The sequence below is a fragment of the Dryas octopetala genome, chromosome 7, assembly GCF_963921425.1.
Source record: "Dryas octopetala chromosome 7, drDryOcto1.1, whole genome shotgun sequence".
Lineage (NCBI taxonomy): Eukaryota > Viridiplantae > Streptophyta > Magnoliopsida > Rosales > Rosaceae > Dryas > Dryas octopetala.
The window spans coordinates 2,311,512-2,337,940 of record NC_141372.1 but is presented as its reverse complement, the minus strand read 5'-3'; the positions used below and the strand labels follow the sequence as shown (position 1 = coordinate 2,337,940).

Genomic DNA, 26,429 nt, shown 5'->3' with positions numbered 1-26,429 from the left:
GTCCCTAATTTTTTTATAGGCATAAATTCAATTTAGACACATAACTATATAAGCTATTTCAACGGGTCCATGAACTTTAAAATATTTCAAACATACACCTAATCTATTATCTAAATTGAAAAATGAATTTCTGTCCATTGATTCGTTGAGAGATTAGTTAAATGACAGCTTGGCTTTTGTTGACCGGGATTACTTGACGATGTGGCGCTATCTCAGCAAACATTTCCCGCCAAATGAGCGACACAGGCCCACAATTTAATAATAATAGAGAGAAAGAGAGTTTGTGGGCCCGTGTCAGGGGTTAGGTGGACCCGTGTCACTCATTTCCCCCCAAATGAGCGACACGGGTCCACCTAACTCCTGACACAGGTCCACAAACTCATCATTTCTTTCTCGCTCGTTGAACACAAGTGAGAGATTTATATTCGAATTTGGGGAAAAACGTGATGTTTTTGGGAGACTAAATAGTCATGAGAGCGTTCGACGAGCGGGAAAGAGGTGATGAGTGTGTGGGCTCGTGTTGCTCATTTGGCGGAAAATGTATGCTGAGTTGGTGCCACGTCGCCAATTAATCCCCGTTAGCAAAAGTCAAGCTGACATTTAACTGATCTCTCAATAAATTGATGGACAGAATTTCATTTTTCAATTTACATAATAAATCATGTGTATATTTGAAATATTTGAAAGTTCGTGGATCCCATTGAAATAACATATATAGTTATGTGTCTAAATTGAATTTATGTATTTTTTATATTTTGGTTTTAGTTTTTAATGTTTTAAAATATTTTGAATTTTTAAATTATTTTTAGTCCATGTGGCAGCCACATCATTAAAAAAAGTCTAGTAAGCAAAAGCCACGTAGACACTTAACTAATAGATATTCATTTTTCATTTTAAATCATAATTTGGGTAGTCATTTGAAATATTAATTTGTTCATGGATCTAGTTGAAATGGGCTACATAGTTCTATATTGAACTTTTGCCTTATTTTAATTATGAATTTTCATTACAAAATAAGAATTAAAAAAAAAAGTCAGTAAAAAAATTAAATTGAAAAAAGTGAATAGGATTCCTTTGCTTTTATATCTGACTCAGATTTTTTGGTCCTTGTGACTGGGGATTCGGCCTCTCGCCGTAGATGCTGATGTTCGATGTCACATCGACTTTTGACGGTCCTGATCTCCTTTCGCTACCTTTTTTTGTGGTTGTTTATCAAATTTATTATTAAAAAGCAATAAACATATTTTATTAGTAGAAATTCTTCCCAATTTCCCATTGCAACATATGCTTATTTTTTGGCCAGCTTTTGAGACACACGTCACAAGTGCATAGGCGGGATTTCACAAGCGAAAAAAAAAAAAGATTTAACAATGGGGCCCCTGGCATGTCTATTGGAGCTCCCTTATTTATGGGCCGTAGTTTCTGTTTATCTTTGAAGAAATTTCAGACCGAAAAGAAAAAAAATAAAATTACCTTTTTTTTTTTGCCAGGAAAAATAAAAAATAAAAGTACCTTTTAATAAGTCATTATTATGTTCAAATGGTTCTGTTTAATTCCAAAATTACTCAATTTACTTATAAATTAATTTTTTAATAAAATTGCTCTTTTGTCCCTAATTAACTCTTTTTATCTCTCTCAAATATAAAATATAAACAAATTCTTAAAAAGAACAATCACAGTGGCTAGGGCCTAGCTATGATCTCCTGAGTCCTGACCCCGGCCTAGAGTAGGGTAGAGAAGAGAGGGGTGAGAAATTTCTTCTTCATTTTTTATTTTGATGTTTAAGAGTAAATTGGACATTACAAACTAAAGTTTAGAAAAAATAAACAAATGGAGACTAACTGAAATTATTTCTCACATTTGTGTGGTATAAAGTGTTTGTATTTTCCATCTTGTTTTTCTCAACTGACAAAGCAAAAGGTATCTGGAATATGAATGTTTATGTCCTCGTGCATCATGCGTATAAAATGAGTGCCATTACATTCATCAACCGTCCATTCCTATCACCATTACAAAGAAACCCATAGCCATCTACAACCCAGGTCGTCCATTCCTATCACCATTACAGGAAGGTTGCCAACCACAGTTGTCCCACGGATCAATCTAAACCGTTCATTGATATGGGTTTTATGCAAACCTCGTCACTCATTGATATGAGATACAAGTATAGAACTACACCACCTGTTCCTAACCCATTTCTTCTAACTTATAGTGACTGATATAACACCTTCTGAAGAATCTGAACCAGAACAGAAAGTTCAATCATAAATTGATGGAGATTAGATATCACACTTTACTATAATTGAAAGACTATGATAGTTACTCTTAAAAAGAAAAAGTAAAAAGTTGCTTTGGACAGTCCAAAAAAAACACATAATCATGCTTGCTTGCATTCCCAAGTCACAACTTTACCAAAGATTTCTTATCCATTTGAATATTATTGCATCTAGCCATCTACCTAGCTATAAATCATATACCAGAACTGCTCTCTTAGCATGAAAAATTATGTCGTATGTTCTTGTACTGTTAATCTCGAAAAAGACTATTACCCCTCATAAACTTGTGCAAACACAAGATTCCAGAGAACAAAGATGCACATAATATGCAAAACGAACATATATAACACTCAACAATACAAGCAAATGAGAACCCAATTAGCAGTGTAGTGTTGTATAACTATAATACATCCATGCATATATAAGTAGTAATTTGGACAATGCCTCACTCTCAAAACTTAAAATTAAAGCCACTGTACAGTTTAGTGCTCACCTAAACAAAATGAAAAGCTTCAGGGTCGTGCTGGGAAACAAGCGATGGAGGTTCTGGTCCTTCTGGAACATGGTGTGATAAAAGACTTGCAGTGTCTTTCCACCAAGAGATCTCTATTTCTTTCTCGTGAAGCTTCTGCTTTGTACAATCTAAAGCAACTTCGAGTTCTTTTATCCGTTCTTCCTGTCTCGCTTCCAACAGTTCATGCAACCTCCTCTCAAGTTCACGGGGTGGAATTCCATACTCACAGGGCATTTCACTATCTGATGATTCTTCTTCATTAGGGTCAATTACATCTCTAACACCCTGAAATTTTCAATATCCAAACATTCATTTCAGAAGGGTAATTGATCAAAAACTCATTACTATGAAATTTAGTCAGTCCCAATTTCATAGAAGTACCTTTAACATTTTCTGATGTGGGTATTTGGATGAATTAGTTTCCGAATCCAAGTGGAACTCCAATCTTTCCAATTCGGCTTCTAGCTCTGCCTCAAGCTGATCCATTCCTACCCCGCTCTCATCACCTTCTTCTCCTTCATTTCCAACACATCCCGAGCACTCGTCACGCACCATCACGCCACATGGAAGCGAAAACTGGCTACCGGAGCTCCCGGGGGAGCTCGAAGCCTGTTGGAAATCAGTGGTGGAAGAAGCAAGATTATTATTAATCTCATTCGATTCCAACCGCGGTGGCTTGGCATTTTGAAGAAGCAGCTCCATCTGTGCCCTCAACTCCACCATCTTCGTCAGCTCGTTTTTACTGGCGGCAATCAGAAACATCAGACCGCACGCAACTCCCAAATTGAAGGAGTTAATATCTTTCCCACACTGTCCTGGATTCAATATAATAAATCAATAATATTTAACGAAAAACAAACCCCCCAAAAAAAAAAAAACAATAAAATATTACGGAATTTGATTTCACCTGATTCGTTCAATCCATTCGTCGAACAGGTGGTGTGCGTCGGCTGGTCCTCACCGCCTGTTTCTCTCGCAACCTCCTCTTCTTTCTCTATCTTCTTCTCGCACCGTACTACGCTTCGTCTTCTTCCTTTGCAGCGTTTCAGCGCCGACAACCACCGAGAAACAATCCGGCGCGGCGAGGAGCATTGTAACGTCATGAATCCGTCTGGTTCGTTGTTCCGGCGGTGTCGGATGCCACCATCCATATGGAACTCCGCGACGCAATCGTAGCCGTCGGTTTCGGAGTCCTCTTCTTGATCATCAGCGAGAATATCGGCGATACGAACGTGGCGGGTCGTGGCGTAACGGAAAGGAGAGAGAATGTGGGTTTTAAAGGAGGAATCGTCCTGCTTCATTAGTGCTTTTCACAGAGTGGCAATTAAATGCGATGAGCTACTGACAGACTGGAGAGAGATTTAAATCGTAGACAAAAATGGAGGGAAATTCGTCACGAGTTTGCACTTTTCCCTAGGCAGGCTAGGCTCGTGAACTCGCTCTTTTGATTTTGGCTTTTTTTCTTTTTTGAGATTTTGGTATTTATATTATAGGGTGACAAATATTCCCACCAAACGAAATAAAGAAATTTTTTAATTTTGAAAAACCAAAATTTGAATTTTAAAATGTATTTGTTTTTTTTAATATAGAATTAAAATTATTATTTTCTTATAATCGTTTTTTAATATTGTTTGGATTATGATTAGACAAAGCTTCGCCAGCTTAATTTGGAATTATCAGCATCGACTTTGCAACCAAAAATAATTAATTAGGAAACTTAAGAAATGATTATTCCTTTGTTAAGCAATAATGACTAAAGGACAAAATTCATGTCATGGAGCCTTCGTGTGAAAGATGGAGCAATTATTAATTATTAACATGGAGAATTGTAATGTCATACATGGTATTATTGTAAAAGGTATATTGTTTTTTTTTTTTTTTTGGTAACCAATGAAAAAGGTATATTGTTACATCCATATGAGGTGCATCTTGTATGAGAGAATTAATGGAGTAAATACAACAACAAAAATAAACGAAACAAAACAATTTGTTTTGCTATGAATAAAGAGAGTTGGGTTATACAACATTTTTCTGTTACCTACTAATTAAATATTAGCTATTGAGTTAATGATATTTCTTTTCACTTTATAAAATCAACTTTTATCGAGTTAATGATATTTTTTTCCATTTTATTAATTAAAATTCAACTTTTTTCCTCCTAGCCTGAACTGACAAAATCCAATTGGTTTTAGGCTATTTGTGCCAAGGACCTTGTGTGAGTTGTGACCACACCAACTTCCCAATAAAAAAGTAATAATAAGAAGTAGTGACACTTCAATTATTTGATCAGTTGGCTTGATTTTATTTATTGTTTTTTATACATAAGGACAAGATTTAAAGTCCATGTTGTAAATTGGCCACTGCAATTTTAAAATCAATGTGCAAAATCATGGATTCTGGTCGGGCATTTTAGACATCTGAGTTATTAATTAGTTGGCAAAAATATATGTTTGACCTGTCTCATATGGTTTGCTTTCTCTGGGTTTTTATTTTAGTGGCATACAGTTCCTGAAAACTGGACAACTTTTTGTCTCACAAATATTTTTAAGGCTGGATCGGTAGCTGTTACTGAACCGCCAGGTTCCAATCAACCACCGGCGATATGGCCAACTTGGGCACCTTCCTTGCTACCAACAAGGTCGGTTATCGACAAAGTCGGTGTTGATTGTTGTCGGGCAGTTTGGTTGGTTTCGGTGGTTGGGGGACTTCACCTTCTCTTTCTACAACTCCAACTCCGGCCACTACCTAGCTGCTGCAACTCCAACTTCAGCCTCTGCAAGGCGCATGTCCGACCACTTAGCCCCAGAGCTTCACTTGCAAGACACCACCGTGCGCAGCTCACCTTACCCACGCCCAAGCGCCACCGTCGCACCCACTCCCCGGAGCTTCGCTGCTGCCAAGCCCAAGCTCACCGTCCACCTTCGGGATGCTCACGAGGAGAAGAGAAGAAGAAAAAGAGAATAAGAAAAGAAGAAGAAAAAAAAGGGGAGAAACCAGAGAAAAGAAAGAGAAGGAGAAGAAGAAAGGTGTCGGTTGGTTTGGTAACACCGATGGTTCAGCATTCTCAAACCATCACTGCCATCGCCACCTTCGATTAGGTAGGCATACCAACATCGACTCGTCTGTCCATCGTCGAATTGGTTGCTTCAATTTTCGGCTGCGGGTCGGTTTTTTCGATAGGTCCACCCAACCCTAAGTATTTTAGAGATGTTGTGAGAGTATAAGTGTATACATCTGTATCTAAGTATTTTATGAATTCAAATAATGCAAATGTTTAGGGTCCGTTTGGTAACGGTTTACAAAATAATTTTTTAAAAATTGTATTGTAAAATAAAAATGAAAAATTAAATTTTACATTTTTAAAATATGAAAAGGCATCTAGTAGAGTAATTGAAAAATAATTATATAAAACAAAAATAATGAAAACACATTTGATATTAACTAATTATTACAATCAAATAATTATATTCACAAAATATATTAATTATAAATTATTATTAACCAATTTTATAAAATATATAATTAAAAAAGAGAGAAGTTTCATAAAACACAACCCACCTCGGCCGGCACGACTACCTTGGAGGTGGAAGAGTTGTTGGTGGCTGTATTATTAATGGAGATAAGACTGCAAGCACCTATGATCTAGTTGAACATATGTATTTTCTCTATATAAGGGTTGTTAAGGCTTGTGAGCTTCCTGTCATGAATGTTACGAAAAGTCTTGATCCGTTTATTGAAGCGATAATTAGAAACTATAGAATTGAGAGATGGGTAGAGAGAGAGAGAGATAGAGAAAGAAATAGAGGAATAGAAGAGAGATGAAGAGAGATGGGTGAGGTGGGCAGCGATGGGGGGTAGGGCTGCCGCCGGAGGTGGGTCGGGCTAGGTGGGGAGGAGGTGCAGACCACATGTTTTTTCATTTTTTTTTTCAGTTGTAAATTTTTTTTATTTGTATCCGTATTTTCTATGTTTTATAAATTCATTGAAAACATCATTTAGTCGTTTTCTGAATTTACACTGTAAACTAGAAATTTTATTTTCTGTTTTTCAAAAACTGTTTTTTCAATACAACAACCAAATGTATTTTTGTCATTTTTTAAATTTGTAAAATGAAAAATCATTTTATAAAACGTTACCAAACGTATCCTTAATTTTTTGTTTTCAAATAAAAAACTTAAATAAACCTCTTCCTTTTTCTGAGAAGTGGAAATGAATTTGGAGCTCTAATCTTAAAGTTTTTTTTTTTTTTTTCTTCCTGACAAGTGACAACACACACGTGCTGTAGCAACTAAAGTAATCCAATAATTGCAAAAAGAAAAAGTGAGAAAACCACAGAGAAATAAAATCAAGGACACATCGTTATCATCATTCTAAATTTCTAATGTCTAATTCTATCCTCTCTCTCGTAAACCATAGACACACACACACACACAGACAAGGGAGAGAGAGACAGAGACAAACCCCAGATCCGCTTATTCTTTGTTTAAACAACGCCATATCTGACTGCTTTCTCTTTCTCTAATACAACATAGGAAAATATAGCAGATACCTACCACACCCACATTCTTTCTCTCAGTTCCCCAACGGTTTTTGATTGAAAGCTAAGTCTCTCTGATACACACAAAGTGTGAATTCGAAGACAACAGCAACAACAACAACGATACTCACAACACTTTCCTTAGAGACCCAGCAAAATATATTCCTCTGGTTCCTCAACATACACTCTCCTCTATACCATCATGACCCTCATTTGTTATATACATTTTGGCATTTTTGATCTGGGTATTTAAAAGAGCTGAGACAGGGTTGTGTTTGAGTGCAATGTGGGTTGAATTGGAGTGTTTTTAGGTGTTATTGTGGGTGGTATTTTCGGATCTTGAAAGGCAATGGCGTTGTTCAGAAAGTTCTTTTATCGGAAGCCGCCAGATGGGTTGTTAGAGATCTCTGAAAGGGTTTATGGTATGCTTACATTGCTCTAATTTGATTGGAATTTGGTTTTCTGTGGGTTGGAGATAATGCTCATTAAATTTTTCTGTGTTTTGAATTTCTCGCATTGGTGTTACTAGGAATTGTTTTGTGTTCGTTAATTTTGTTTACATATTTATTGTTAGAATCTTAACTAAGAGCTGCTTATTTGCAATTGGAGAAGATGTCCATATTTGGAGATGCATGTTTAAAGTGAACTGCATTAATATGCAATTAATCTATTTTATCTTCTGTAGTTGCTTCCCAGTATGTATGTCCTTTAAAAGTTGAACTATGATGAATGTTTTGGAAGAGAACAACTTGTGTGTGTTTTCTGGCCTACACATGTGTGTTGCACCACAATATAAATTATAATGTTTGTATTCTTATGCTGCAGAAGAATTTACAATATGTTTATATGTTTTCAACTATTTTGTCTGCACATGTAGTTTTCGATTGCTGTTTTACCACTGACGTTTTGGAAGAAGATGAATATAAAGTCTACATAGGAGGCATAGTGGGTCAACTCCAAGAGCAGTTCCCTGAGGCTTCATTCATGGTATTTAACTTTCGAGATGGAGAAAGCCAAAGCCTGATTGGTAGCATATTGTCTGAGTATGATATGACAGTAATGGACTATCCTCGACACTATGAAGGTTGCCCACTTCTCACAATGGAGACAATCCACCACTTCTTGAGATCAAGTGAAAACTGGCTTTCACTTGGGCAACAAAACGTGCTCTTGATGCATTGTGAACGAGGTGGGTGGTTAGTATTGGCCTTCATGCTGGCTGCACTATTGATTTACAGGAAGCAATACACTGGGGAGCACAAGACGTTGGACATGATTTACAAGCAAGCACCTCGGGAACTTTTGCAGTTAATGTCACCTTTGAATCCGATGCCTTCACAACTGAGGTATCTTCAGTATATAACAAGGAGAAATGTGGGATCGGCATGGCCGCCACTGGATAGGGCGCTTACGTTGGACTGCATCATCATTAGATTCATTCCTAATATGGATGGAGAAGGAGGTTGCCGTCCAATATTTAGAATATATGGACAGGATCCATTTATGGCTGCTGATCGGACTCCTAAAGTTTTGCTCTCAACTCCAAAAAGGAGCAAACTCGTACGATATTATAAGCAGGTGGCTTCAGTCATTTCACTTTTGTTTATATCTTTTTCCTTTTGGTAATCATAGATGGATTTGATTGTGTTTTTTTTTCCCTGAACAAGAAAGAGCCTATGTTTTGGATCACATGCTCTTCCTACAATTGCACTCTTGTCTGCACTAGTTGACGTTTGGTTCAGTGTGTGCCTGTTGTTTTGTATTATGGGAAAGCTGATACCTGGAGCAGGACAGTTGCATGTAATGTTTTCATTTATCTATATGTTGTGCGTTGCTTGTGGTAGGGATCTCAATCTAATTTTCTTAGTTGGATTTTAGTTTAATTCTCCACATCTTGATGCAGGCAGATTGTGAACTAGTTAAAATTGATATCCATTGCCACATCCAAGGTGATGTGGTTCTAGAGTGTATTAGTTTGGACAATGATCTGGAACGTGAAGAGATGATGTTTCGGATCATGTTCAATACGGCCTTTATAAGGTCCAACATTTTGATGCTTAACCGTGAAGAAATAGACATCTTGTGGAATGTTAAGGATCAATTTCCCAAAGATTTCAGAGCAGAGGTATTTATCTGCCCCTCTTGTTCTTTGTTATGTTTAGTGAAGTTTCAAATTTCATGTTTGTAATAATCATTATCAATCATCATCATCACTACTACTATTATCCGATTTATCATCATCACCATTTTCATTATTATTAATTTCTCAGTTTTATCTGGATAGGTTCTTTTCTCGGAGATGGATACTGCTAATTCTCTTATATCAATTGATTTGCCTGGTCTTGAGGAGAAAGATGGTCTTCCTGTGGAAGCATTTGCAAAAGTTCAAGAGATTTTTAGCAACGTGGATTGGCTAGATCCAAAGTCAGATCTAACACTTAATGTGCTCCATCGGATCACGTCGTCAAATGCTCTTCAAAGACTGGATAGTGCTTATACCCATACTGCAGAAACAGGCAGTTTGTTGCTGGAATCAACTCTGGAAAAACCTAAATTCGAACTGAAGGTATCAGAAAATAATATCAAGAGTCCCACATCTGTGGCTCAGGGGAAACGTGACAGTGCTTCTGCTTATACTGCAGAAACAGGCAACTTGTTGCTAGAATCACTTCCTGAAAAACATAAATCAGAACCAAAGGCATCAGAAAATGTTATCAAGAGTCCCACATATGTGGCCCATCGGAAACAATCTATGTCCAACTTTGAACCGTCTCTAGATGCCCATTTAATTAGAAAAAGGATTGAACCCCAAGAACCGCAAGTTGATCTCCAACGCCCTGCCCAATCTAAAATCATATCTCAACGAGTACCTCAAGCTTCCCTACCTGCACCAGTTTCATATTGTAATTCCTTGCAAGGATCACCTGTGCCTATATCAAGATATCACAGTGCACCCTCAGCCCTTGGCATTACAGCTCTGTTGCAGGATCATGCTGCATCTAATAGCAAAGAAGAAATCACACATCCTGTGACCGTATCTCCACCTTCTCATGCTAGTTCAGCTCCTGATTTAACTTTACCTAAATCCGAATCTGTGCAGCTTGGTAAGTTATCTGTTCCTGCACCACCATCACCGTCACTATCATCGTCACCATCACCTTCCTCGTTTCAAGCTCCGCGGCATGAAACTGTAGGAAAGACACTTTCTCGTTTGTCACCAGCACTTTCCCAACAAACTTCAAATGATCCACATTCTTTGCTTATCCAACACACTGAAACTACATTACAGGGGAGAGGTACTGTAGGAAAGGCTTCTGCTGCTACTCCACTTTCTCCTCTGTCACCAGAACTTTCCCAACAAACTTCAAATGATCCACATTCTTTGCTTATCCAACATGCTGAAACTACATTACAGGGTAGAGGTCAGTCAGCACTGGTTCCTCCCCCCCCTCCACCTCCACCTCCTAACCTGTCAGGGACATCTTCACCCTCTGATATCAAGGGCTCAGTTTTAATTCCCCGTCCCCCTCCACCCCCTTCTTTTTCAGGGGCAGTCAAGAACTCAGTTTCAACTCCCCCTCCCCCTCCTCCACCCCCTTCTTTTTCGGGGGTATCTCCATCTTTCCCCGTCAATAATTTAATTTCAGCTCCCCTTCCTCCTCCCCCTCCCCCTCCCACTTACTTTCCAGGAACATCATCCTCTGTCAAGAACTCAGTTTCAGCGCCCCCTCCCCCTCCCCCTCCGCCACCTCCTTTTTCAGGAAGACCTTCATCATCCACTGTCAAGACCTCCTCCATTGCAGCTGCCCCTCCCCCTCCACCTCCACCCCCTGGTTCTACTTCTTTGCTGTCTATGGAGCACAAAGCAGTCACATCTGGCCCTCCTCCACCGCCTCCACCTTCTCTAAGTTCAGGGCCTGCCTCCAGTTCCACTGTAACATCTTCAGCGCCACCACCGCCCCCTCCTCCAGCTTTTGCGCCGAAGGGATCTTTGTCCAATAATACTGCACCCGCTCCACCCGTACCACCTCCTCCTCTTCCCAATGGGGTATCAAAAGCTGGTGGTGGCCCCACATCTCATTCTAGAGCTAGTAATGGTAACATACCTTCAATTCCTGGACCGCCTTCTAGTGTTCCGTTTGGTGCAAAGGGACGAGGCCTATCACGTCCAGGTTCCAAACAGGCTCAATCTAAAAAATCTAATCTGAAGCCATATCATTGGTTAAAGTTAACAAGAGCGATGCAAGGAAGCTTATGGGCCGAGGCACAAAAAGCTGATGATGCAACCAAGTATGCTTCACTTGTTAAAGAATTTATTTAATTTTTTCAATTCATACAATGTGCATCCTACAATTTTGATTCTGTTTTCTCTGTTCCAGGGCTCCAGAGTTTGACATGTCCGAACTCGAGAGTCTTTTCTCTGCGGCTACTCCAAATTCAGATAACGGAAAAACAGGAGGAAAATCTGGTCGTCGCGCCACAGGTCCTAAATCTGAAAAAGTTCAGCTGGTAACTATAGCATTGCATACCTTATTTTGTACTTCATTTTGTGGATAACTAGAGTTTTCTTGACCTGTGAATCAAACAGGTTTACCTAGTTTTCACTGGTAATGTTCCTCGATGGATTCCTCAAGGAAAGTTTAGATGTAATATATAATGGATCAAACTTTTAATTCAGTTGTATGCAGAAATGGAACTTCATAGCATGTTTGCACTGAACCAATAGCTGCGGTGCTTAGTCATAGAGTCTGTACTTAATAGCTTGATCCATTTATATTTTACATGTAAAATCTCCTTGGGGAACCCGTGGCATAAAGTGAGGATCTATTTAGCATTTTGCCCCTTGTACCTTTTTTTTTTGTTGTCTTGGTACATAATCAATTGAATACATAGTCTTCCTTTGCCACCTCAATCCTCACAAGGAATTTCCTGGTTCTTGCAGATTGAGCTAAGGCGGGCATATAATTGTGAAATAATGCTTACTAAAGTTAAAATTCCTTTGCCTGATTTGATGGTAAGCTAAACCTAAAGGCACATATTGGCTTGTATGTGCTTCTTAACAGTTTGGGTTGAAATTGTGGTTCTGTAAATAAATGGAAAACAGTTAAGTACTAACTAGGTTACAGTTAACTTCCATCCATTTAAGAAAATAGGATGACATTGTTTTCCACTTTATTGATTCATTTATTTAAAAAATTATTCTTCCTGGGATATATATGTTGATACCCTGTATTTATAATTTGATTCATAGGTCTCTTCTACTCACATAATTCTTATCATTCTCTGTATCATAGTCCAATCCCTTGTAAAAATACTTGTACCTCAGGGATATGATTGTGTCCCTACTCAACAAAATAAATAGGAATGCCAGTTCTATTCTCTGTGTTTTTTGTTTGAACTTAGTTTGTATCATCTTCATAATCTTACACTTGCTACAGTATTGTAATATTTCAATTGATAATTTGTCTGTGATATATCATTAAAAATTAGCCTCAATGACAGATTTTCTAATTGGTTCCTTTCTTTCTGTACCAATGTCTTTCAGAGTTCAGTCCTTGCCTTGGATGACTCAGCATTAGATATCGATCAGGTTGAGAACCTAATAAAGTTTTGTCCAACAAAAGAAGAGATGGAATTACTGAAGGTATTTTTATATATCTAGTTTTAGTCTTCCACTCCATGTCACTGTGAGAGCTTAAATAAATTTGAGCTGATTATTATACTTGAAAATGCTTACAAGAAGTATATAAGTTCCTCTGTTTTCTTGAGTAATAAATCATGCTTTGGTGCTCAGGGTTATACTGGAGATAAGGAAAACTTGGGAAAATGTGAACAGGTGAGTGGAATTTACCTTTTCCCCCCTCTTTCCTTTACCTCTCATTTCTTTTCACTTCAAAAGTTATTTGTGGAAAGCAAGGGAAATGCTGCCATTAGAATGTATTAAAATTATCTGCATGGCTTGCTTTTGTTTTTATAATTAAATTGTGGTAGGAATGAAGGATTATATTCTCAATGCATAACTGTTAAGTTTCCATAATCATCTTAACTCTCCCCCTCCCCTCCCCCAAATCTTTTTCACCTCATATGCTTTCATTAATTACTTTATGGAATTTATGGCAGTTTTTCCTTGAATTAATGAAAGTGCCACGGGTAGAGCCCAAGCTCAGAGTTTTCTCATTTAAAATACATTTCCATACTCAGGTAAGGGGACAATTTTTGTAATCACGTTGTTCCCGATGCTTTCTATTTTGTTGTGCTTCTTGTTATGCATTTGTCCATGGTGTTGCATTTTTCAGGTTTCTGACCTTAGAAAGAATTTGAACACCGTCAATTCAGTAGCTGATCAGGCAAGCTTCTTTTCATTTTCTAGTATTTTCAAGGTTCTTTTTTCCTGTCGAACAATTTCATTCTCAAACCAGTTCCACTAATGTGTTTATCAGATCAGAAATTCGGAAAAGTTGAAAAGGATCATGCAAACCATTCTTTCTCTTGGTAATGCCTTGAACCATGGGACTGCCAGAGGTGAGAGGATTTATCGGTTACCATTTTGTATTAATACATCGACATGATGTAGATGATTTGGATATGTATGACATGATATACATGCATGCATTAATTATATATAAATGGAAAAGTACACAGCTGTTGTGACAAAAAAGCCACAAAGTTGAAATTTAGGGTTGGACAGATGTATGATTGTAGCAAAAAGGTAGTAACTTATACTTTCGCAGGCTTCAGGTCCTAGTTCTGCTGTGACTACTCTCCTTACAATCTTTTTCCTAGAAGCTCCAATGCCTTGTATTCTTTCTATGTGCGTGCAGTCCTTTTATTAAATTATTCCTGTAGGTTCTGCTATTGGATTTCGATTGGATAGCCTCCTTAAGCTCACTGATACACGGGCCCGGAATAACAAGATGACTCTCATGCATTATCTTTGTAAGGTGAAGCATCATTCTTTAAGCCTTTTAGTTCATTATTAATCTTTTGTAGAACTTCTCCTTCATTTACGGAGAAGTTTAAGCGGGGAAAGAAATTTGGGATAGAAAACATTTCTTTGGTTAAGTCCCAAACCAATCTTTTAGTTTAACTATTCTGTTCATAAAATTCATCTCCAACAAACCATAGGTGCTTGCGGAAAAGCTGCCAGAACTTCTTGATTTTCCAAAAGACCTTATGAATTTGGAGGCTTCAACAAAGGTATTTCTCTTTTTTTCTATGTGTACCTTTCTAATCTTTTTTAGGTACTGTGAGTTTTTTATACATTTGGCGTGGCTGAGCCAAATTTTTAATTATGATGTAGATACAATTGAAATATTTGGCAGAGGAAATGCAAGCCATTAGTAAAGGGCTAGAGAAGGTGGTGCAAGAGTTGACTGCCTCAGAAAATGATGGTCCTGTGTCAGAAACTTTTTGCAAGGTCACATGCACCAACTGCTTCATGCATACATATCTCTGTGGCATGAATTTCTTACTGGGGTTAGCTGCATCACCTTTAGGATGCAATAAGCTTCAAAGTGGAGAAAGTAATTGTTTGGATACTTGATAATTTGATAGAAAAACAAAGAATAAAGATTTAAACTAACCAAAATTTGATATAAGAAAAAGTAAAGAAAATGAAACAGGATATAATTGGTACACTAATCTAGCTGTCCTTGTAATTGAGCAATCACCAGATGTTCATTCTGAACTAGTTCAGTTTCTAAGCTCAATCAGAGTTTCCTGTCTCAAATATATCTGAAAGGAGTATATTTACTACACATAGGTGGTATAGATAACAAAGATTGAATTAGATGACACATATGGCTAACAGATGAAACTCACAAGTCACCATAAATGAATACTATAAAGGTCCTGATATTTTTTGATAAGATATAAAGGTTCTGATATTAAACACTTAATCACTGATGGCAAAGTCCAACAACTGCCTCAAAATGTACATTGCTTTACAAAGAACATATATTGCTTTTTCAGTTATTTGTTTCTTTTTGAAAAAAAAAAAAATCACACTGCTTCTTTTTATAGTTATTCAATATTAATTTATTTTATCTACTGAGAAATGTTCAGACGCTGAAGGAGTTCCTTAGTCATGCTGAAGCTGAAGTGAGGTCTTTGGCTTTACTTTATTCTAATGTGGTATGTATCCATTTTTGTTAAAGGAGTTGGGTTTCAAAACCAATGGTTTAATTTTGATGTGAAAGAAAAACATTGTTAAACATACTTTTCAATGTGGTTGTCTTCAGGGGAGAAATGCAGATGCATTGGCTCTTTATTTTGGTGAAGATCCTGCTCGTTGTCCATTTGAGCAAGGTAAATTTATTCTAACAGTTTCAATTTGTTTGTTTTATTGTTAACACTATCATAGAATGAAAAACTTGATGTACCTATCAACTGGTCCGTAATGCATTTAACTATGTTTCAACTTTCTGAAGAAGTATTACCGATGACTAAATGCTTCCAGGGTTTATTCTATATTCTCTTTGATTTTATTTGGAATTTGTCCTGTAGTTGTATCTACTCTGCTCAACTTTGTGAGGATGTTTGTCCGAGCGCACGAGGAAAATTGTAAGCAGCTTGAATTTGAAAAGAAGAAAGCTTTGAAGGAGGCAGAAAATGAGAAGATGAAGGCGGGATCTCTTTCCAAAAAGGAGTCTGAACGCTTGCTACAGACTCCCCCCATCAAGAGTGGCAACATTAAATCATAATGAGTTATTTCACCTTATTCTTTTGAGCAACCAAAGCTGTTCGTACTCCAATGGATATATATTTATTCACTCCATTGATGAAAATCCCTTTAAAGAATTGAGAACACTTCTACAACTGAAACCAGCAATTCCGCTGACGTGGGGAAGCATGCTTTCCTCATGATTGAAAGTAATGCTGGTAGTGGTGGTATACAGAACAGAAGGGAAGAGGAGTTCCACTTTACGTAGTAAGTGTATTACATCCCCTTCTTTGTTTTTGGTAGTTCCGGTCTACTGTAGTTATGAAGCTTCTGATTACATAATTTTTTTTTTCTTTTAATATGGTTTTTTTTTTTTTGGAGCAGAGGTGCTGGAGGTTATGGAGCCCTGTTCGATGAGCCACGTGTAAGATACATCTGAGGAATTTTGTTGTATAAATATCTGCAATAGTTAGCATATTTTCCCTTTTTTCTATTATTGTTTTTAGTTATATTTTTTTAATGTATATTTTTTGAGTTGTAGGTATGTAAATCTTGATATATGATGATAGTAAAGGCAATATATTCTAAAATGGACCAGTTATTGTAAGGCCCAGATACTTAGAAAGTTAGAATATAATTTTTTTTTTTGGTACAAAAGAATATAAAATTTTTGTTACAAGCAATTTATCGGAAAGCATTTGCAAACAAAAGAAAATTAGAGTACACACGCACGTGCTCTCTCTCTCTCTCTCTCTCTCTCTCTCTCTCTCTCTCTATTAACACAGTACAAGTATTTCAAAAAGAAAAATATTTGGGTTACTCCTTGGGGCCTTGGGGGTATCCCAAGGTCACCCCTTCCTCCAAAATAACAATTTCGGTAATGTCGGCGCATGATCAGAACTGTTTACTTTTTAGATCATCTATTATAGATTATTTCTGCAAAAAATCAAATCAATCGGAAATTGTTTAGTTATATAACTATTGTCAATTAAGTAGAAAAAATTGATGGTTTTCAATTAAAGAGTGATTTTTTGACCAAACCGTTGATTTTTTCTATTTAATCAACAACAGTTATATAATTAAACGATTTTCGATTAAGTTGATTTTTTGCAGAGATGATCTATAATAGGTGATCTAAAAAGTGAACGGTTCTGATTATGCGCCGTCATTACCGAAATTGTTATTTTGGGAAGAGGGGTGACCTTGGGGTACACCCAAGGGGTGACCCAAGTAGTGTCCTTTGAAAAATCAACGCAAATGCATATTGCATGGGATGCATGTTAGGCAAAGTAGTCCATTCCATTTTCATTCATAATCATAAAATTGAGTTAATTTTAAAGTAATGACCTGTTGAATTTGTGAAATGTGAAATGATCCCATTTTTGCATTTGAAAGGATTGCTTTTTCTTGGGGTTTTTTTTTTTTTAATTGTCATAGTTTTGACTACATGAATGTTTGTAATATAGTATCAAAAGCATTGACTGAAATGTTTAGTTGATTTCAGGTTTAGGGCCATATGAGACACAATTTTATTTTTTTATTGCATTGTAAATAATTGAACTTTAGATCTAGTGTAATTATAATCCTTATCTCACTTACTCTCACCACTTGAGCTAATCCTGCCCTCAAGGCCATACGATTTTTGATTGCTGAGGAAGGGACATAGGATGCCATACGATTGTGATGCAAAACAAACTATTATTTAACGGCTCTTGGTATAAATGAAGGGCCACAGCTACACTCTGTAGTCGTTGGGCTTTGGTCTTTGGTTTGATTCTCTTGTCAATGCGCTTGTCAAAAATATTAGGTAGGGGTATCATTATTAAATCAAAGAGTGACTTATTGAAAATTGTTAACCCTTAATTAAATTAAACCCATATTCCAATTTCCATGAGGTATAGCACCAACCCCCAACCCCCAAGATTGTCCTTTTCTTCTATAGTCTGCACTCTGCATATGTGCGTGATTGCTATCCTTTTGCGCTCTTGTGGGAGTGTAAAACACTCTCTCACTAAGAGAGCGATTGTGACCCCTTTGGCGCTCTTGTAGGGGAGTGTAAAGCACTCTTGCACGAGAATGAACACGAATAATGTTCGCTTTCTTGTATGTATTGACTCTTGCGCTAGATGAAATGAGATGAGTCATAATTAATATCAATTGCCTTTTCAATTATTCGAATATATATAGCACTTTGCGATATTTTCTGTATATTCCCTTTTGGATAAAAATCCAACATGAAAGGTATTAAAGCTTGAGATTCTTGTGTGTAGCATAAGTAGACAAAAGAGGCCGGATGGATTGGAATTACATGCATAATTATGTAATTGGCAGAACTCAGTTTTCATTAATTGGTATAACAGTACAGTAGTAGGGTTACTAATTAAACCAACTAAATGAAGTCTAGCATACATAATTACTACTCTCAGATCGATAAAACCAAGAACAAACAAAAAAACTCATTTAATTCTCATACAAGGAAATGAATGGCTCTTAGTGTGAAATTAGGGTGGAGGGCGTTCTGTGATGGACCGCGCAACCGCGGCAGCTAAAGCAAGTGTGAAATTAGGGTCTTTGGTTACAGCTGCAATATATTCTTCAATCGATGATGATTTGTCGCAATCCGTGTTTTCTTGAATATTGGAGGCTGAGAGACTGAGATCAAGGGTCATAGGCTGATCCGCCGGAGGAGGAGGAGGAGGAGAATTAATGGCCATAATATTATAATTAGCAGCAGCAGCAGCAGATGGTGATGAAGACGAAAATTGATCATGTCCAAGTGATGAAGCATTTATGATCACTTGATGATCATCATGGGGTTCATGGTTGTGCTCTCCTTCATATGTTGCCACCAGCACAGACTTATCCTCCATACATCTCTGTACCTGATTAAAGTCCAGGTACGTACGTAACCATATATCAACAATTAATTAATCAATTAATTAACTGCATGTCATAAATTCATAATTGAGTACCCCAGATACAAGTTATATATATTTGCATGGAAGTAGCACTGCAATGTATGATCATTTCTATTATACGTTCAAATTAAGTTTCTTAGGAATTAATTCTAAATGAATCATTATAATAAGTCGTTTATCTGATGATCAATTCTTTAATGTTATATGTTACTTCAGTAATCATCAGCTAGTCATCACCACAACTATATATTAATTAATTAGTTGCCAAATTTTAATTTAGGTAATTAAAGTCCAAGGGGAAACCCATAGTTATAATATTATTCTAGGTGTGTGGGTAGGTAGGTTACCTTCTTTTTGACAGGGCATCGAGGAGCCATGGAACACCTGAAATAAGCTCGGGGGGATGATGGGTTGTCTTTCGTTACCTTCTGTCCGTATTTCCTCCATTGATACCCATCCTTCACTGTCTGTATTATTAATCCACAAATTAATTACAAATTAAGAAAACCCAAAACTTAATTAATTAACAAACGTTATAATAAATTGGAGTAGTATTTAGTACATACAAGGCTGGTGTTGTCTTTAGTGTCGGTACTTCTCACAAGGAACTGTGATGTCTTAGGGGCTACCGGAAACTGATGATTATGGTCATCAGTTCTTGCTCTCTTGTTTGCTTCACAATAATAATAATTTGAGCCGTGACTCTGAGTTGGAATACAGTAATTAGTTGAATTATTAACTGTAGTAGTGCCTAATATATGATGATGATCATCATCATCATGAGGTCCTTGTAGCTTATAATTTTGTTGGAGATGGCCTTCAAGTGTAGTGCATTTTCTGCTCATAGCTTGAAGCAGGAATCTTAGAGCTTCATTCTCTTTTCGTAAACCTTGCATTAACTCTGCATCCACACCATCTACCTGATCAAAAAGAACAAAAGGGAAATTCCTAAATGATGATTAATTTCACACACACATAAATATATGATCAACCATTGGTATAAAATAGAATGAAATTCCAACTTGTAATTCATGAAATTCCAAATAGAATGAAATTCCAACTTATAATTCAAAGACTTTTTAAACGGTCTTGCTTTTTTTTTTTTTTTATAGATTATCAACAAACTGGGGTCTATAAAATTTGAGGACATTAATTCTCCCCATAAAGAGTAGATTGGATACCACCATTAGACCAAATGGTTATTAGTCCTTTTAAATCTTTCTTCAAAAATACAATTTCAGAGCAAAATGCAAGAAATGAAGAAAATCAAATATGTGTGTGAAGAATCTGATTATCAATTACCTTTTCTTTGTTAGAGGTATGAGTTGCCTCCATGTTTATGTCCAATAAGTTGAAGAAGAGCTGGCTATCTGTAGCTTGATGAAAACTATTAACTAAAGTGTTAGCTTGGGAGATGGACAATTAAGCCTTATACAAGTGAATGAATCAATCACGAATACAAGTAATATATATACGAGTGAATCTGATGAAGTATGTTTGTCGTATATATATAGTAGGTTCTTAAATATTAATTGGCAGTTATGTTCAAGGAACTTTCACGTTGATTCAGCAGACGAGACCAATTTGGCAATTTGGAGCACGTACGTGGCTGTAGCTGGCTGCTCTCTCTCTCTCTCTCTCTCTCTCTCTCTCTCTCTCTCTCTCTCTATGTCCTAATTGTCTTTGTTCGATCAGATTCCAGACGTTGTTTTAAGCAAGAAAAGGGAGAATAATATTGAAATCAAATCATGTGTTGTGGAAAAATGTAAGCATATGACACTCATGATGAAATACGACAACCCCACGTACGTAGCATTCACTACATCACCATATGACGTATCTGATGAGGATGATGATCAGTCCCCATCAGCCTTAATTAGTTAATTAGCTTTTTAATTAATTACTTCTTTGCGCCATGGCCATGGGGTCCAACATGTTTCAAGACCTTTCTTTGACACTATTCGATCTTAACAGAGTTTCCTATGAAAAATTATTGGGCATATCTGAGACACCATTATGTAGTGTAACTAATTCAACATATAAGGGTATTATTAGACGATATATTTATATTAATAAGATATAGTATTAATAACATTCATCCACATTATGACACGTTAAATTAGTTACATCACGTGGTGATGTATCGAATACACATAATCATTTCTCGTTTCCTATACTCTTTATTCTTTATAGTCTTTGTTGGATCGTTTGCTTATTTCTTCCACTCCTTTGCCTTTTAATTCCTTATGCAACTGTTTGTTTGGAGTGGTTCCGTATGAAATACTTTTGTTAGTCGTGAACCTTGGATTATAAATCCTTAAGCTTTACGGTTTGATAACTTTGATGTAATGCTTTTCATTCAAATTTCAGTGTTGTTTTACTTTTGGGAGTTTATGGTATATATATTGGTATTCTATGGTTACAGATTTTGAATTGCAGCAAATTATATACAGGTTTGCTACTGTGTTTGGACTCTAAATGTTAAAATAGGAACAAAAAAAATGCCAGCCAAACCGATTGAACAAAACCAATAGGGTTAGGTTTGGTTCGGTTCAGTTGTAAATATTTTTAATAGTGCAACCGAATCAAATCCTAGTAATCGAATCATTTTGTGGTTCAGCCCTAAAAACTTACCTCGCACCACAAAATTAACGCCTAGATGCAGTATGTATCTGCAACCTAAAATTTGCATATGCAACTAAAAAATTAGTTCAAAATGCCCAAACAACTGCATATGCAACTCCTAAATTAGCTCAAAATGTAGATGTATGCAGATTCATATGCATCTCAAAAGGCTACATTTTTGTCCTTGAGAGTAATTTATCTAAAAAAGATAAAGTTACATAAACTCTTAAATTTATATTGCACAATTAAGATTGAAACTAGTAAAAATAAATAAACAAAAATCCAAATCTTTTTAATTATCTGATCTGAGAGCATTTTTAGTACGATTAAAAGGACATCCAAATGCATCTTATGGATTCACACTAGTACTCTCAAGGGTCAATGATATTTTGGACCTAATTAATTAAATAACAATATACCTTTCTCACTCCTGTTTGGCTACCTAATTAGTGTGGTAATTAAAGATGTTTCACGGAATTTATTTTGCTCGAAGTATTATTTTTTAATGAAAACTTGACAAGTGACTTTTTTAAGAGTAAAAGTAGAAATTAAGGACAAAGTTATTATTTTTTTTCATTAAATTTTTTAAAAATATCACTTGTCAAATTTTTATTAAAAGATAATCCTTCATTAGCTTTAAAAGTGGTGAGCAAAGTAGAGTCATGTTTCACATATTAATGATCTTTTTTTCTTTTTCTTTTAATTTGCGGAACATATCATCTCAAAAAAGAGTGTAAAGTAAAGTTAAGATACGCTTGCGATATTTTTCTTTTCTGGGGTCCAATAAAGGGCCGTTGGCCCATTTCCAAGGCCAATGGGTTCTGAATTTCTGATGGATTCCTGCAGCCGACGGCCAGTGGAAAATAGGCAATAGTAATTAATACGGTGGGCGCGTCGTGCGGTAGCCAGAACCGGAGAAAGTCTTTGTTTACATAATATTGATGAGTGAGTCAATGGTCGTTGAAGTCATTAAGTCAATAACCAAAATTGTACCCACAGACAAAGTGACAGAGACCAAGGAGCTCAGTCCAAGCACGAAACTTCTTCCACCCACTTTCGCATCATCATCACATGGTGACGACATACATGATGAATACTCTTCCACTTCTTCTCTTTCTGCATTGTATATGTCACCCATGGCTACATGCATGTATATATCAATGCGAGTGGGAGTCAAATTTAAGAAAATAACTTGTCACTCTCTTTCTAATATTTCTAATAGCAACAGACTAGTGTCACAAAGAGATAAAAGAAAGAGAGAGAGAGAAGGACGGAGATACCACCTGTTAGTATCCCGGGACATACAAGTCCTCCTCTACAGTTAATTAAATCTACCTATATTCTTGTATCTTTCACTACCTGTACTTCATTTTTCACATAAATATATATTGGCCAAAGACCAAGAGTTGTAGAGTGTATAACAACCAAATATGAGTACTTCTTCTTTAACATTAATAAAAAAAAAAATTAAAGATTACGTACGTCTCAAGTTCTTTACCAAGACTCAAGACATGACTATTATATAAATTCAAGCACAAATTCAAAAAACATCAAGATCATCGATATTCCAGATTTACACCATCCATGCACAACAATCTCATCGATCAGATTGATCAGATCCATATAAGTCATGCAAGTGGAATATCCGATAATTACACTTGCAGCCACTTGGGAAGTGGGGTAAGCTCAAGTAGTAGTCCCCAATTAAAGCTGAAAGCTCCAATACAAATTGTTTTCACGTGTAAAGTCTTTCGCGTCATAAAGAACTTGGAAGACCTAAAAGCTCCCAAGACCTCTGACTATCTCATTGCATTAATTTCCAAGACTTTCCTATCTAGCTAGCTACTTAATAATTATAAATATATCCTTCATCATTTTGAATTTTGTATATACGATAACTACTTAAATTTGAAGAGTATGCCCAAATATTGATCTTTAGTCAATTTATACGGCTGTGCATGTATATTATTAATTGTGTATAGTGGGAGGCCAACAACAACACGATGATTGATGTCTAAAATCAATGAAAGCAACATTAATTACATATACTTAATATATTCAGCTAGATCAACTTCAACACCATGTATGATGTATATGCCTATACATTACAAATTAAAGTCATTGTTTTCGATCTTGTCCTTCGATCATCTAGTTTGTCCTCAATGTTGATCGATGCACTCTTAACCTTTTGTTTCAAATATCTTATTCTTATACCTTCTATATTACTGTTCTCCAAGATGTAAGAATATAGAGTAATATTGTTTCACATTAGAAAATCATAACACCTTACTTAATGGTTTATAAAATATTGAGTCTCTCCACCTATATATTACCAACTGATTTTGAATTTGATGTATTAAATCCTTCACAAATCTCCCAAAACTGCAAGTGATGAACTGATGGTTTTGGCTGTCCGGATTTCTTATTCAATATTCCAGCATATATATTTTCTAATGTGTCAATACTTGTACTCAGTTAATCAGAATACACATATATATTCTTGCTTAGGGAAAGGTCTCGCTAGCTGTACCGAGATAGTACAATTAAGCTAGTAGTACATTAACAATCTGCAGGATCGACCCAACTTAATTATATCATATGTGAGATATAATTAAGAACACAAATTAATTACCCTAATTAAACTATGTCTAGGGTCGGATTATATATATGGGGAACAAGTGATCAAGATATATACATCAATAAGTACTATACATCCTCATTAAAACTAGCTAGTAATGAAGTAGAATATCTTTTTCATTGATTTCAAATTTTACTTACATCCTTAATTGCACTTTACAACTCTGAAATAAAGATAGCAAATATGAAAATTACACTAGAAAACCACAGGCCGGATTCTTAATTTTCTAATATATAATGTTGTTCACCATTTTTGCATGGGAGTATGGTCTAGATTAATTGATATTCTTCCAGCTGAAATGGCAGCAGCAAGTGTAGAAGTGAAGTTGGGATCTTTTGTCAAGGAAGAAGCCATTTGTTGCACCAAAAACTGTTGGAAATTAGCCGGATCCGGAGCTTCGATTTCTTGATGGGCACACATCATGTTATGATTGACACTGGGTGAAGATGATAATGATCTGTTGGAAGCTAAATTATCACTGGAAAGTAGTGAATTCGAACCAATAAGGTTTGGTGCTTGGAATGGGGTTGGGCTGCCTATTAATGTGACTTCACCTGATCGGGCTGCTGGGTGCATGTGGTTGTGTTCTCCTTCATATGTTGCCACCAACACCGATGGATTTTCCGCACTTTTTTGCACCTGAAATTTTGAATAATAAAATATTATATTTTTGCTACAAAGTACAAACACATAATTGAAGAGATTGGGCTTTAATTAATTAATTAATTAATTAGGTAGCTACCTTCTTTTTAACTGGGCAAGTTGGGGCAAAGGAGCACTTAAAGTAAGCCCTGGGAGATGGATTATCTCTGGTCACCTTTTGACCGTACTTCCTCCATTGATATCCATCCTTCACAATCTGCGCGCAGTAAAATTCAAGCAAAGGGAGGTTCTTAATTAGTATTTTGAAAATTAATTAATTTCCAATAATATTTATTTTTACGTACCCAAAAAGAAAATCCCTACATCATGATCGAAACTGTAGGGCATAGGGTTTAGAACTTACTAGGCGCGTATCAGACGCATCAATGCGAACATAAACCCTAGAAATCTTGAGGTTGATATGGTTCTGATCCTTTGGCCTTTTATATGAATATGGATCTTCTTCAGCGCTGGTGCAGCAGCTGGTTTCATTAGTATTTCCAGAAATAAATCCATTAATATTGATGTTGTTGTAGTCTTGATGATCAGCTGCCTTTCGCTTCTTGGAGTTTGGGGATGATTCGTTTTGATGATGATAAGTACTAGAGTCGACGCTGTGCTGCTTACTGACCATCAACTCCTTGAAATGGGCTTGCAGAGTGTTGTAATTTTCACAGAGACCAGCTAGCGTCTCAGCCAGCTTCTTGTTCTCGAAACTTATCCTACTCAACTCTTCTGCTAGCAGTACATGACCACCTCCAACTGCCTGCTAATTAATTCAACAACAACAACAATTAATGTCACTAATTAACGCCAACAAGCTCTACTTTATATAGTAATTGCAAGGATGAATGGGTTAATTAATTTGACCTACTTGAAATTAAGACCACAAGTTTCATATATAGATTGTGTAACTCACCTCTTGTTTGACATCCGATACATGATTGCCTTCAAATTTAGCAAAATTAGCTCCTTCTTCAAACTCTTTTTTCTTCTGATCAATCAAAGTAGATCAATATATATAGAATCATTAATACTAATTAGAAAGAAAAGCTCAAACCCTATAATTAAGGAATTAATAATGCAGAAAGTATTTTGTGAAATTGATGGAATGAATTAATTATGTAGTACTACTTACAGGATCAGCTTGATGAGGATCATCTGCATCATGTTGCTGGAAATTAGGAATAAGATTAAGACCAAGAGAAGTGTTCACCCATGTTGATTCCATTGTTGAAACTAGGGAACTGAACTTGAAGATCTAATATTGTACGTCTCTAAATTAATCCTTGTTTTCAGTGAAAGGAATTAAAACCCGTACTGGTCAGGAGCTGTATGTGCAATATATATTCATACAGGGAGCATATATAGGAGTGGGGGTGGAAGGGAGCAAGATATTTAATAATGAAATGTTAATTTAATTGGGAGGGAAAGCGGGAGGAAATAGAGGCCTAGAGATCGAAGACAAATTCATTATAATCATCTTGAAATCGTCACTCGTGAGAAAAGATTAGAGCTAGATGGCGATGGGCCATGAAAAGCCCATCATATATATATATGCATTATAAATAAATAAAGTACATATATATGTCGGCATATATTGAAAGTCTTGATGAA

General features: G+C 36.3%; 4 protein-coding genes across 7 annotated transcripts; 1 reads left to right on the top strand and 3 right to left on the bottom strand.

Annotated features, from left to right (window-relative positions):
- Positions 1-1,859: 1,859 nt before the first annotated feature.
- On the bottom strand, positions 1,860-4,225 carry LOC147278367 (myosin heavy chain-like protein). Its single transcript, XM_086251900.1, has 4 exons — positions 3,698-4,225; positions 3,172-3,605; positions 2,770-3,075; positions 1,860-2,239 (listed from the first exon to the last, which is right to left on the bottom strand). The coding sequence occupies exons 1-3, from the start codon at positions 4,089-4,091 to the stop codon at positions 2,770-2,772; spliced, it is 1,134 nt and encodes a 377-aa protein (XP_086108026.1). The 5' UTR covers positions 4,092-4,225; the 3' UTR covers positions 1,860-2,239.
- A 2,994-nt stretch (positions 4,226-7,219) lies between these two features.
- LOC147278366 (actin-binding FH2 (formin 2) family protein) lies at positions 7,220-16,596 on the top strand. 3 transcript variants are annotated; one of them, XM_086249474.1, is made up of 18 exons: positions 7,220-7,749; positions 8,205-8,905; positions 9,231-9,452; positions 9,612-11,617; positions 11,707-11,836; positions 12,270-12,341; positions 12,873-12,971; positions 13,122-13,163; positions 13,448-13,528; positions 13,624-13,674; positions 13,768-13,849; positions 14,174-14,268; positions 14,453-14,524; positions 14,628-14,744; positions 15,392-15,460; positions 15,568-15,634; positions 15,833-16,256; positions 16,374-16,596. In XM_086249474.1, the coding sequence occupies exons 1-17, from the start codon at positions 7,677-7,679 to the stop codon at positions 16,027-16,029; spliced, it is 4,176 nt and encodes a 1,391-aa protein (XP_086105600.1). In that variant the 5' UTR covers positions 7,220-7,676; the 3' UTR covers positions 16,030-16,256; positions 16,374-16,596. The 3 variants fall into 3 exon arrangements, with proteins under 3 accessions (XP_086105600.1, XP_086105601.1, XP_086105602.1); XM_086249475.1 differs by lacking the exons at positions 15,568-15,634; positions 15,833-16,256; positions 16,374-16,596 and having other exon boundaries at positions 14,650-14,744; positions 15,392-15,461; XM_086249476.1 differs by lacking the exons at positions 15,392-15,460; positions 15,568-15,634; positions 15,833-16,256; positions 16,374-16,596 and having other exon boundaries at positions 14,650-14,812.
- A 1,669-nt stretch (positions 16,597-18,265) lies between these two features.
- Positions 18,266-21,113, bottom strand: LOC147278365 (putative WRKY transcription factor 40). The gene is made up of 4 exons (XM_086249477.1): positions 20,210-21,113; positions 19,474-19,827; positions 19,255-19,374; positions 18,266-18,871 (listed from the first exon to the last, which is right to left on the bottom strand). The coding sequence occupies exons 1-4, from the start codon at positions 20,240-20,242 to the stop codon at positions 18,491-18,493; spliced, it is 888 nt and encodes a 295-aa protein (XP_086105603.1). The 5' UTR covers positions 20,243-21,113; the 3' UTR covers positions 18,266-18,490.
- Positions 21,114-24,268: 3,155 nt separating this feature from the next.
- On the bottom strand, positions 24,269-26,147 carry LOC147278364 (putative WRKY transcription factor 40). Of its 2 annotated transcripts, none has more exons than XM_086250389.1 (5): positions 25,951-26,147; positions 25,732-25,806; positions 25,177-25,581; positions 24,913-25,029; positions 24,269-24,809 (listed from the first exon to the last, which is right to left on the bottom strand). In XM_086250389.1, the coding sequence occupies exons 1-5, from the start codon at positions 26,041-26,043 to the stop codon at positions 24,414-24,416; spliced, it is 1,086 nt and encodes a 361-aa protein (XP_086106515.1). In that variant the 5' UTR covers positions 26,044-26,147; the 3' UTR covers positions 24,269-24,413. The 2 variants fall into 2 exon arrangements, with proteins under 2 accessions (XP_086106515.1, XP_086106516.1); XM_086250390.1 differs by having other exon boundaries at positions 25,177-25,578.
- Positions 26,148-26,429: the final 282 nt, after the last annotated feature.

What these genes read in the sequence shown, in the direction of transcription:
- LOC147278365 (XM_086249477.1), bottom strand. Translation starts at nt 20,242, where the DNA reads ATGGAGGCAACTCATACCTCTAACAAAGAAAAG. An exon ending in ATACCTCTAACAAAGAAAAG is followed by an intron (nt 19,828 to 20,209) that starts GTAATTGATAAT and finishes CTTTTTGATCAG; the next exon opens with GTAGATGGTGTGGATGCAGA. An exon ending in CTAAAGACAACACCAGCCTT is followed by an intron (nt 19,375 to 19,473) that starts GTATGTACTAAA and finishes TTAATAATACAG; the next exon opens with ACAGTGAAGGATGGGTATCA.
- LOC147278364 (XM_086250389.1), bottom strand. Translation starts at nt 26,043, where the DNA reads ATGGAATCAACATGGGTGAACACTTCTCTTGGTCTTAATCTTATTCCT. An exon ending in ATCCTCATCAAGCTGATCCT is followed by an intron (nt 25,807 to 25,950) that starts GTAAGTAGTACT and finishes TTGATTGATCAG; the next exon opens with AAGAAAAAAGAGTTTGAAGA. An exon ending in CTTGCCCAGTTAAAAAGAAG is followed by an intron (nt 24,810 to 24,912) that starts GTAGCTACCTAA and finishes TCAAAATTTCAG; the next exon opens with GTGCAAAAAAGTGCGGAAAA.
- LOC147278367 (XM_086251900.1), bottom strand. Translation starts at nt 4,091, where the DNA reads ATGAAGCAGGACGATTCCTCCTTTAAAACCCACATTCTCTCTCCTTTC. An exon ending in GAATGGATTGAACGAATCAG is followed by an intron (nt 3,606 to 3,697) that starts GTGAAATCAAAT and finishes TATTGAATCCAG; the next exon opens with GACAGTGTGGGAAAGATATT. An exon ending in CACATCAGAAAATGTTAAAG is followed by an intron (nt 3,076 to 3,171) that starts GTACTTCTATGA and finishes TGAAAATTTCAG; the next exon opens with GGTGTTAGAGATGTAATTGA.
- LOC147278366 (XM_086249474.1), top strand. Translation starts at nt 7,677, where the DNA reads ATGGCGTTGTTCAGAAAGTTCTTTTATCGGAAGCCGCCAGATGGGTTG. An exon ending in GAACCATGGGACTGCCAGAG is followed by an intron (nt 13,850 to 14,173) that starts GTGAGAGGATTT and finishes TTATTCCTGTAG; the next exon opens with GTTCTGCTATTGGATTTCGA. An exon ending in TCATGCATTATCTTTGTAAG is followed by an intron (nt 14,269 to 14,452) that starts GTGAAGCATCAT and finishes AACAAACCATAG; the next exon opens with GTGCTTGCGGAAAAGCTGCC.